Source organism: Lissotriton vulgaris, chromosome 10, assembly GCF_964263255.1.
Source record: "Lissotriton vulgaris chromosome 10, aLisVul1.2, whole genome shotgun sequence".
In the NCBI taxonomy this organism is placed as follows: Eukaryota; Metazoa; Chordata; class Amphibia; order Caudata; family Salamandridae; genus Lissotriton; species Lissotriton vulgaris.
In genome coordinates, this window is record NC_141698.1 from 48,302,208 (window position 1) to 48,314,645 (window position 12,438).

Genomic DNA, 12,438 nt, shown 5'->3' on the forward strand with positions numbered 1-12,438 from the left:
CCCCCCAAGCCAGCCGTCAATATAGGTTTAGGAACATAGACTTTTCAGCTGCTCATTCAGATTGTAGTCTTTCAAGAGCTGGGCATGTAAAGTAGTCAAGCATGTTACTGTCACATGAAAGACCACGAGACTGACATTGTTTTAAAGGCTAATTGAGCGAAGGTTGTAAGGATGTTTTTGAAAATCTCATTAGTTTTGTGAATTTCTACAAATATGCAAATTGCATAAACTGTGAAGAAAAAAATCCTGCATCCCTTGATAAACCACACTTTTACCCATAACATTTTCTACACAAATATTTTAATACAGGAAAATCCTTCAGAAATAAATCCTTGCACGATTTTGATGCAGACGTAACGTTTGCCCAAGTTCACAATTCAGAACCTCAAACAGTTGTGAAGAGTCTCATCTACACTAATATTTCATGGGAAATTATAATTATGTGCATGCTATTTCACAAGTATCAACAAAGACCTGGTTGGGGGCCCATGACCACATCTAGCTAGAGTTCGGATTAGAGTGCATTGTATGTTACATTCCATTGCCTCAACATTTTGCAACCGAAGGGTAAATGGGCAGGTATACTCTCCTAGGGCGGTGAACAGTGAAATTCCTTCACCAGACACTACCCGACAACATGCTACTCAATATTCTTCCAAGAGCACTTGCCAGGCCCAACTGGGACACACATCTGTTTCTTGTCCTGGTCGCTGACTACTGGCTGCATATCATTCCAGTGATCAAGAACACAATAGTTTTTTTCTGAATCTTCACTGTTTCTGGAAATCTAGGAAATAAATGCAAAAATGTATCACAGTCCTGTTTGATCAAAGTACATGAGCACAAGTCGTGATATTGGTTTGCCATTCCCTCTCAATAACTATTGCAGATTAACCTTAAAACACATTTATTATCCAACTAAAAAATGTGCCCATTTTACAGGAAATATCATTCTAAATCTTAGCAGTTAGGATACACAGGGTCTTTGCCAAAATATTAAGCTGCTTATCAGCCATGTGCCCATTTTAAAGATACTTATTTAATAAGTAAATCTGCTATGCTCAACGTATAGTCTTTGCCCCCATCCATGGCCTCTCACTCTTGTCCTGTCACCCCCTCTTGCCCCCTCCCTTCTCCCACTCCTCTTCCTCTCTTTATCCCCATAACCTGATCTTTATGCGCCTCCACTTCCTTCCCTGCTCTCCCTCCCTCCTCTCACATACCCTGAGCTATCGTCCCTCTCTCTATCCCCACTTCCATCTCCTCATACACTTTCTCCCCACTTTCACCTCCTCCTTGACCTCACACCACCATCTGCCCTCTTAGACCACCTCACACCCATTCCCCAATATTCTTCCTCTTCCACGTGCTCTCCTCTCGCACTCTCTCTATGAAGTGCCTTCTCACACCCGGCCCCTCTCCTGGCCTTTCACCTTCTGCACCCTTCCAATCCACGCCCCACTTTCCTCTGCCCTCCACTCCCTCCTCTCTGTCCCTGTCTGCTCTTTTCTCTCTGCCCATGGCCCCACTCCCTGTATCCGCTCCACTAAAACTCTTTAACTGTACTCAAATTGTATTGATTTTTGTGTTATTTTCCTCCAGGCCCAGTCCCTTCTCTCTGTTACCACTCCCACCCCCTCTCCTCCCCTTCTCTCACTACCCCTCTACTAGAGGATGAAACTAGATGATTAAAATAATAAAAGGTTTTTTAAGGACAGCATGTTTGTGGTAGGAGAAGTTACTATGCAATCTAAAGCTGCGTTTGTGGACTCAGTAAAAATCGTTTTTTTTCTCCCAAGAAATGTCTTAAGTTGAATAGATGCATTACCATCCACTTGTATTAGTTTTTCTTTACTTTATGGAAATCTATGCAATTAACACCTGAACAGAGCCATTACGGCAAAGTACCATATATATCGCCATTTTTTATGTCTTTTACAAACACTGTAATTAATGTTTGGTCTGACTAGACATCAAACCTGTTTGCCAGATATTTTGCCACTGCTCCTTTTAAAAAATACACAAAAAGTGGGAATTGTCTGAGTAAAAATGTCTCACTTTATGATAGTAGCTGTTTGGTGTATTTATTATGGGTGGTAAATAAATTCTGCTCCACCGCATTAGGCTTTAACATTAAGTTGGAGAGCAAGAATTTGTATATCTTTGCGTAATTTGGAAAGCTTTCCCAATAAAAGCAACACATTCTGCATAGTAACCAAATGCTACATCTAAGGATGATCGAAAAAAGTATGTAGATGCATTATAATATTTATATTTTCAATTGGAGTGCCTCAAGGCTCCACACTCTGGAACACGCTTTTCAACCTTTTCATGGAACCACTCTATGAAATTCTTAACCGATCTAACATTCTATACCTTATGTATGCCGATGACACTCAATTGTATTTGAGGATTTCCTTGCCTGATGACAAAAACACTCTAAACTGTGCCCTACAAAAAACTCAACAATGGTTAACTCATAATCATTTTTTGCTAAATACTCTCAAGACAGAATTCCTTCTGATTGCTCCCCACAATCACACTGCACCCACTCATCATCATCATCATCATCACTTTATTTCGATTAATTAAAATCATAAAAGTACACAAATAGATCTCATTCAATATATACAATATAGAACAGTAAAATAGTCATAGAGAATCCATATAGTGGTTGCTAATGTATTTCATGTATATACAGATGCAAAGGGCTACAATAAAATTCATAGTTCACTTATACTCCGGCCTCTTAGTTTTTTACATATAATGGCTGCAACAAGGTAACTAGCAATGTTGAAAATGTTCCAAGTATTGTTTAGCAATTATCACAGTCACAAAATGCTGCCTTTTCAGGTACAGACCTGCACCCACTCAAGATTGGTTCAAACAATTTATAGCTCTCAACTGCCTCCCTCATGTTGTTGACTCTGAAAGATCTTTAGGCATAACTCTGGACAAATACCTGAATATACAAGATCACATCACTGCAACTACAAGAGGAGCCAATCATCAGCTCAACATATTAAGGAAAATCAAGCCATTCTTGCCTCCCGAGGACATTCAGTCTGCAGTTCAATCCCTAGTTAGCTCAAGCTTGAAGTATGGAATGGTGACCATAGTTGGATTACCTATTCCTAGATTGGCACCTCTAAGAGCCAATCTGAGCTCTGCGGCCAGACTCATCACTGGTTCCAGAAATCCTGACCACATCACACCATACCTAATTCAACTAAACTGTCTATCTATCGAAGCAAGGATCCGTTTCAAGATTGCCTGCCTGAAGCACAAAGTTATTCACTACAACAACCCCGCATTTCATTTCATTTCCTCCTGAGATCAGATCAAACCCCTCTACCACCTCATTAAAAAAAACAAGTGAATGACCATCTACAGCAATAGTTCTGAAGCCATCTTAACTAACTTTTATGTCCTGTTGACACCCTTTGATACCTCTGTTCAAAAGTTGTATTTGTGTCTCTCCATGTACCCTATAAGATTTGTTCCTCTTCTGGTTCTTTACAGGTCCCACAGGATGGGTTGCTACTTCTCTTCAACATTTTAATGTTGTCTTTCCATGTGCTCCATTAGACTTGTTGCTTTTGAGGTACCTCACATGTCCCACAAGATAGGTTGTTGCTTGTGCTTTCTTAAGGTCCTTTATGGTGCTGTATTCATGCTTTTACCTCCTTTAGCTTCCGCTCCATTGTACAGTTCTCTGATACCCGTACAGGTCATATTTGTGCTTTATAAAACTTTTAAAAAAACAAAAAAGTATGCTGCTATTATTCAATTAAATCACTTGATTTTTGGAGGGGTGGGGGGCAGGTTTAGGGCGCCCGTACAGAGAACCAATGGAAAAATCAGATCTGACAGCATCAAAATATGTATGTATTTAGATGACACTTCAATTAGCTGTTCATTTTTATGAGACTTTTTTGCTTTTATTCAGCAACATCACATTTCAAGTATTGCTTCTCATTGTGAAGACTAGAGAGGCAAGTACCCAGTAACTCTGTGTGCCAACTGAGGATTTGGTTATTTGCCATATAACGTCTATCAATTTGTGCTGCTCCCAAATAACGGTAGATTGAGTTGGATGTGCTAGTACAAATAATCCCTTCTGTCTAAAATGTGCCCCATCCTGATAATAAAAGTGTTTCTCTTGAAGTCAGAAAACGTCCAAGCAAAGAGTGTGTATGTCTTACAGAGACCATTCTGTGATTGCTATAACTGATTGTGACCATTTAGAATTCAACAAGACCAACATAATTTTTGCAGAAATATTGATTTACTGATTTGATAGGCTTGCGTGAAAAGCCTTTATTGCCGACCTGTGGTTTTGAGTAAAACCCATCCCACAACCCAAAACCTGTCCCAAAACATGTGCAGATCTAACCCACCAACACACTCTACCATCCACTCTCCGCTGCTCAAAGAGGAAGTCATCCTCCTATTGAGTGGCAATCATTAAGTCAGATGGAGTACCAATTATCAGACCACAATACAAACATCAACCACTTTCTCAACCACAATTAATCAGAATCCAGCAAAAAGAACACATTAGTAGAAAATTGCATCTATATTGGATTACAAAGAAGGAGAATTGTGTCAAATAGTAGGCCTTTGTAATTGAGTGTACATGAACATGTCCCTCTTCACTGCTTTTTACTACGCATCCGCAGACAGACTTATGTTCGCATCAGTAATCACATTAGTAAGCAGGAGAATCGGGGTCTGGTTTTGAAGATAGTAAACAAAGTAATCGTAATCCATAAGACCTTTAATGACAACATTATAGCCTTCATTCTACTACTGTTCTTCGCCAAAGATCTCATTTCGCTTAAGGTTCTATTTTCACTTCTGAAGCACAGCCGTTACCTGAACTGGTAAGGTAGAAAATTTTGTCTTAAATAAAATATCACATATAGTTTAACATGTTCCTGAAGATAAACCATCTCCTCAAATTTTGAAATCGATATATGAGCAGATATTGGTGCCCCTAAGAATCAACATTTGTGTAAATAACGTATACAATTTCAAGGATGTAAATTGTACCCAGAGTAAGAGAGGAGCCATGACTTAAGACTAGGCTTAAGATGGATTCTATAGAGGTGAACAGGTTACTGATGAGCCAGCAGTAGTTGCTAAGTCAGGCAACAATGTGAAGCTTATTCAACGGATCAATAAAAAACCCTTAAATATTATGTCCTCTGTCTTTTCATTAGCCATTTTAGCTGGTGCACTGTTCTTCCTTGTCTTCCCACATTGAGCCCATATTAGGTTGTAAACAGTGCCCAGGATATGACTGTCAATGGGTTCCGTGTACATCTTCTAAGCACTGTTGGCACCTGTGTTTGATGTTAGACTATCTGTAGTAGTACCTGTATAAGCTGTGTCTTTCAAAGAAGCAAAGGTATTTGCAGATAGATTCCATGATGACATATCGGTTAGATGTGCCAAAGACGAGGAGTTAGTGCTTATGTCAACCCCAATTCATCCTCTATTTCAATTCTATATCAGATAGTGAAAAGCACAAGTCTTCACTGGCGTTAATAAAGATATCAGATTGAAAACTAGCAGGATCTAGTTAAACAGGTGCGATCTGAGATGCATGTGAAGTTACAGATATGGAGGACTACACCCAATGGTTAGTAGCTGATATCTTCCTAGATAAAGAACCCAAACATGGAGTCTACTTGGAATGTATGGAGACAGTTGAAATTGCCTTAGAACCTAAGTATTCATCTTTATAAGTGTTATGTTCTGCCCAGGCACTGGAGTTCCTGGAGTGTTGATGGTATTAGAAGTATTTGAAGTGATAGCTGTAGCCACAGAGTTTTGTTTAGTTATCACATTAGGAAAAGTGCCTAACTGTTTAGTAAGAGATGTAGCCTTACGAGTGCCAGCAAGATATATAGTGCTAAGCCCAATAATTCCTCTGCTCTTAGTCTTAGATTGATTTTTTGACCCTGAACAAAGTAGTGGAGGGTTCTGCGTATTCAGCTGCAGGAGTGGATGATGCAAGCTTGCTCCCCCACCCAAGGGGAAAGAGCGTCCACAGAAATAGTTTGCAGGGCATCTCACCATGAAGTCCATAGTGGAACATGTTTCCAAAGGAGCCATCTGCCTGAGAGTGGTTAATGTGTCAGCCCCACCCATTTTTTGTCTCAGTACTCATTCTGTCATCTGCCGACTCAAATGCAAAACCAAAAGCAGAAGTTTTTACTAGTGGGGGTAAACAAAAATACTAAGTACCTCGTGAGCCCAGGGTGTCTACCACAACTGTGTTGGAAACAACCTCCTGTGCAGGGAGATCAGATAGTGAAATTCCATAAAATGCACCAGTAATGGCTGCTGCAGATGTGCCTTATTATGTATCAATGTGGTCTCTTTTTTGAAGAAGCTCCATGATAGCACATTGTTTAGCCTATGAACAGTGGCTTCTTCCACATAATGAAGTTCCAATAAGAATGCTATTTCCTGAGCTCCGGAAGAGCCTCTGAGGAAGACTGTGAGAAAGAGAGCTAGGATAAGGATACAGACCCCTGCACCAATATTATAACTGCTTCCATCGCAGTTCAGGAATATCTAGATAGGGCGCCAGCTGACACACCAGTCAGGCAGAAGAGATAGTCATGCAGCCAGATGAGCTAGGTATCTGTAATGTGAAGCTCAACCATCAGCCTAGTGATGTCCACAGTACTGGATAGAATCACTAGCACCTGCAACAGCAAGTACTCCTAAGAGTTATCCACAGAGAAGTGAAGCAGCAGCCTTCCTACAGATCAAACACGAGGCAAGGAAGTGGAACGCTGAGCAGGAAAACCAGAATTGTCTTTAGCTCAAGAAATAGTGCCAACCTGACACTAGCCTGCACTGGTTGCTGTGGGATAATGGTAAAATGCCCACCCCATTTATAAGACAAGGTTATGGGTCAAGAAGTGTTTGGTGTTCAATTTGCAGACATACATATTAGGGCAAACTAGAAGCCCCTGTCACCAAGATCAGCAGCCATCCTCCTCTTGCTAGGACAGGATTTGCTCTCATCAGTCTGCAGAAGAACACCTGCCACTGCTTTCTGTCTCAAGCTAGACAGATCACTGATTAGTGTGGCTTTTCAAGTGCCTATGCAATGGAGAAACTGTAAAATCTTCCACAACTTTAAACCCCTGAGTTTCGAAGAGCATGAAGACTTCTTGAGAAGAACTTAAAATCCGATTTATGAATAGAAATGAAGGCTGAAGAGAAAGTATTCTCTCACACAACGAAGGGGAGAGGGTCAACCAGCTACTCTACCATCACGAACCCCCTAGAGTCTACATAATACACACATAAAGGGGTGGAGAGGACACAGCCAAAAAGAGAGAAGAAAGCCAGCAGTGACACAATAGTGTGTTTTGAAAAACTGCCCTCACTCACACACAAATGTGTGTGACCAGCTTCATCATCGGGTCTGCTTACAAAACGCCCTGGCGTAGCCACGCACAGGTCGGAGCATAGGGAGGGGGAACACAAAACACAAAGAAAAAAAACTAATTCAAGAGTGACAAACAGTGTTCACACCAGAAAGTGTATGCCCAAGACTGGGTACAGAGATAGAACAAAGTGCAGTCAAAATGATGAAGTTAAAACAGGCTCATGGATACCTGTTATGCCTTTATTCATGGGTTCCAAGGTCAGGATTAAAAATTGTATGTAGGATGGTGGTGTTAAGAGAAGAAGTCAAGATCCTGTAACACCCCTCCTAAACTGCTCGAGTCAACATAGAGGTTGAAAAATACATCCTAGAGATATATATTCTTCTGGGGGCAATCCAAGGTGGGTAGCCACAATAGAACAGATGCAAATGCTGTATGGCCAAGAGTACCATATCAGGACCTGGTGTTTCTCTTGCAAACCCAGTAGTGTCTCCACAGCACAGGAGATTCAAGAGCAACATCAAGCAGTGGCAATCAATGGAGGCCTTGAACCTGCCTCATTAACCTCATAATACCCGGGTCAGAATCCCAAGAAGACAGCCCTCAATGAACATCCGTACAGGAAACAAATGGTCCTGGACACATATTTTCAAACATCAATAAATGTTTGAAAATATTTGTCCAGGTCCATTTGTTTCCTGTACCAATTGCTACCCAGGTCCTATTGACTATTTGGGTTACCCCATTCCTAATAATGCTCAATGCATATCCAGCATCAGCAGAATCATTGATGGGGAAAACAGGCATAAAAGGCTCTGGTGTGTATGGTAGCCCAAACCATTACAAGTTCAGCATCTCAGTGTGTGCCTAAACAATTCCTGGCAAATAATAAAGGGATGGATTTACTCAGAGATGGTGGGCATGGACTTTGAAGTATCTGAGAGAAGCAGCCATAAGGGCACTTACTGCACCTAGCATGTCAAAGTCACATGCTGTGGACAGGCCACTATGTAAGGACAATTTGAGAGCCTGAGCCCCCGGTGAAGATCCGACGCTCCCCTACCCTGCAAACTTTCAGAAAGGAACTCAAGACCTGGCTCGTCGACTGATCCAGAACTGCACCCCTCCCCCCACCAGCGCCTTGAGACCCTCACGGGTGAGTAGCACGCTTTATAAACCCCTGATTGATTGATTGATTGATTGATTGATTGATTGGTTGAATGCACAGTAGCACAGGACAAGTCACCTGAGTTGGAGACGTAAGCTGTCTTAGTATGTTGCCCAAGAAGAGGGAATCCTGAAGTGGACCTAAGTAAGGCAGACATAACAGGCAGCGAACCGGGCACTACATGTGATGAAGGGATGCTTTGGGAGGGCCCCTGAAGAAGAATTGTTTGCCTCTCTCTAAATTACAGCTGGATAAGTAGAAGGCAAGACTATGAGTGTCAAACATCTAATGCCAATAGGAGAAAAGGGGACAAGCAACTGATAATACAGCTCTGAAATCTGCGGCGACCTTTGCCCATGGACAGGAGACATGAACACCTCAACTCAACAGAGAACTTTAAGACAACTACTCAGGCGAGGCACATAAACAAAATGTTAATAATGGGAGCACCCAAGACCTCAAAACACCCATGGTTTCAAAGAAAAGACTCACAGGCAAGAAGGTGGATAAAGAGAATGGTGAAAGTGAAAACTGCACACATCACTGTGCAGCAACAGCACCTAGTGAGTCCTGTTGTTACCCCACACAGAAATGTTGTCGAACGTGAAGGAGAGTACTGTGTATCCACATTGAGCAGTAGCTTACAGGCCACCACAAAAATATTACCTTAAGGTCTTCAACCTTTTGTGTAGAAAGAGCTACTTATGTTTAATAGAAAATCGTCCTAAACTATTGATATTATTAGAGCTGTATTGGTAACCACATCATTGGGTGATTTCTATGTCACTCCTTTCAGTCTGCCTTGCCGTGTTCCACAAGGGTCATCTTTGAGCCCCACACTCTTCAATTTATATGTGTCCTCCCTGGCTCCTCTTATCAACTCCTTCGGCTTTTCCCTCACATCTTATGCCGACAACACACAAATTGTGGTGTCATTGCAGCCCAGTCAGGAGATTGGAATATTAATTGGAAGCTTAATTCCAGCAAGACGGAAGTTGTCCTGTTTGGGAATGATCCTAGTTTCTGGAACCCAGGCTGGTGGCTGGACACTCTGTGTTCGCTCCCAACTTCCACTGGGAAAGTTAAAAACCTGGGAGTGATAATAGATTGACAGACTTAATTTAGTGTCTGTGCGGCCAAGGCTTGGAATGATTTTCCTTTCCACCTTAGGGAATAGCTTGGATTTACTTGAATTCAGGAAGTCCTTAAAGACCTGGCCTTTTGACTAATTACTTCATCCTGGTTTTAATTGTTGTGCTTTCTGGAGGACTGTAGCTAGCGCCAGGACACCTCAAGGTAACAATTGCGCTTTACAAATCTCCTAACATTAACATTAACATTAACAAGAATACATTAGTGATCACCATATGTAAGATCACTAGCAATGATCACCTCAGTTCTTCAAGCACGGTTGCCTGGAGTAATGATAAAAAAGGATTTGTCAATGTTTAATACATAACTGCTACAGCTGCAATGCCTCTGGCAAGAAAGTAAAAATGTTAATAATAAGTCTTCCAAACGCTGCATTATGCATTACACAAATGTCACCATAAAGTATATTTTGGAAATTCAGCAACTTTTCTCCTAACATTTTTGTTTTACATATATTAATTCAAGCAAGTAAACGCTTCTAATTTAGTAGGCTGGGCTGCACATAGGAGAGCTACTTATAGGTAGGTGGAGCACTATCAGTAGCTCACGAGCTACTTGTTGGAGAAGTTTCCCACATGAGCAAAGAAAAGGCAGGACCAGTCTATTTCAATAACATCGAAGTGGACCCTTCACACCAGCAAGTGTACCTTTGGTAAAAGGCAGAGAAGAATTTGGTTTAGTGGAGGAAGTCACCTTTCCAAAGGACAGTTAGACAGCATTATTGATGGTGTGTGCACAGTGATCTAGAGCACAGTGTATGTGACAGATAGTTTCTGCAAGTGGAATTGTTTTATGGAAGCACCTGCTTTTTGTTTACTACTTTGAAACACACTGGTGCAGCAACACCTGGTCACAGTGGGCGATAGGCTTCATTTCATGGTCACGGTGTCTGTTGCTAGCCTCATGAAGCCTCCCATCATCCCATTAAAGTACCAAGTATAACATTACTTTCTCAAATTTATCTGGGAATTGCAGTGTTTCCGTCAACCGCTACAGCTTAAGAGCTCCTGAAGTTCAACTCAGCAAATTGCACTTTGGTGAATCCCTAATGTCAGAAAGTGAAGATGAAATTTGCCTTCCCAGGCTGTACCAGAGGGCAGTCATACTCTCAATCTGTGAATGGGACATTGGAGATGCATGCAGGGTCAAGTATGATGTCTAAATGAAAAACAATGCACCAGAGTAGCCAAGGTGTCTTGAAGCTCTTTGATCATCTGAATGCAGCACAAATCACCCAGGAGACACTCAGACTGCAGACCATTTGTGAATTGCACGGGTTACCCCCCAAAAAATTAGGACAAATCCTGCAACATTAATAACAACTTTAACATCAGAGTAATCCTTGTCGAACACACACCCTGGATGGGCCATCTAAACAATTTCCGTATCTGTATGTTGGCAGTAACCTCCTGGCTAAATAAAAACGACCTGAAATTCAATGGAGAGAAAACGGAGGTGCAATGGCGTACCACCAACAGGATTATCAGTCCTTTTCTTCTGGATTGCTGGCCTGCATCTTGTACTGATGCCCCTAGTCCATCTAAAGCAGGTTGGAACCATGGTTTCATGTTGGATACAAATCTGTCCCTCTCCAACCATATTAATCAGCATTCTGATACCTGTTCTTCTTGTTTTGGGTGCTGCATTTATTTATTTATTTATTTATAAAGTTTTATATAGCGCGAACAAGATCCCGAAGGATATCAGAGCACTTTACAAAAATGATGGAAGGAAGGACATAAACGCAATGACAACATCGAATAAGAATACAAAAAAAACCAAGGAAAAATCACATAATTACAAGGCAAATAAGACAGGATGAGTGTTACAATAAACAGGTATATAGCAGGCTACGCAGGAAGGCACACTATGCAGTAAGGAAGAGCAGTATCAAATGTTTGTATTATGAATGTAGGATCACTAGCTTCGAGCAGGAGAAACCTAGCCCAATTATGGTAAAAACTTGATCATTAGGAATCTTTTGGCTTCCAGTTTCCAAACAGACGTTGGGGAGATTCTGTGAATTTCCAGTGGAAAAGAGTTCCACATCTTTGGCGCCGCGCAGGAGAAGGCTCTGTGACAAGTTCTCTTTTTGTGAAGGATGAGTAGTTTCAGGAGGAAAGTGTTAGCGCTTCTTGAGGCTCTACCACCACATGATAATTCAATATTTTGCGCTAGGTATCTGGGAGTATTGAGTTGCAGAGCTTTGTGCACCAGAGTGGCAATCTTTAACTGAATTCTAGCTTCATAGGGCAACCATTTAAGAGATTTTAGGACTGGGGATATTATACTATTTATACAACCGATCGTAGGTGTTGCTATTCACATTACCCATTGAGTATTCATTTTTTGCAATGTACATGACCTATAATACTATATAATTAATGTTGATCATACCACTTCGGAAGCCTGCTAGTTTTCCATAAGTATACAGAGTCATCAAACATTCTGAAGACAGTTTGCTATTTTTTACACTTTCAAGTGCGATACCAGCTACAAGCTCTTTGAAATATTCAATCAGTTTGCCACAATGAGAACTACAAACATGGCCGCAATAGTCCCGATCTGTACTTTTCGAGCGCGTGTTCTCACGCTATCTCGTAAGTAAAGCACTGAGTCAAGGGTTTTTGTCCTAAGCCTTTGATACTGAAAACTACAAACATGGCCGCAATATTCTCGATGAGTAGTTTTCGAGCGCGT

General features: G+C 41.3%; 1 protein-coding gene across 1 annotated transcript in view; it reads right to left on the reverse strand.

Moving 5' to 3' along the window:
* Positions 1-259: 259 nt before the first annotated feature.
* The window catches only part of LOC147684576 (metalloproteinase inhibitor 4-like), an 86,807-nt gene continuing 74,628 nt past the window's right edge, over positions 260-12,438 (reverse strand). The window contains exon 6 of the mRNA XM_086942367.1: positions 260-787. Within this exon, the coding sequence (XP_086798493.1) occupies positions 641-787 (147 nt within the window). The 3' untranslated portion in view covers positions 260-640. The remainder of the gene's footprint in view (positions 788-12,438) is intronic.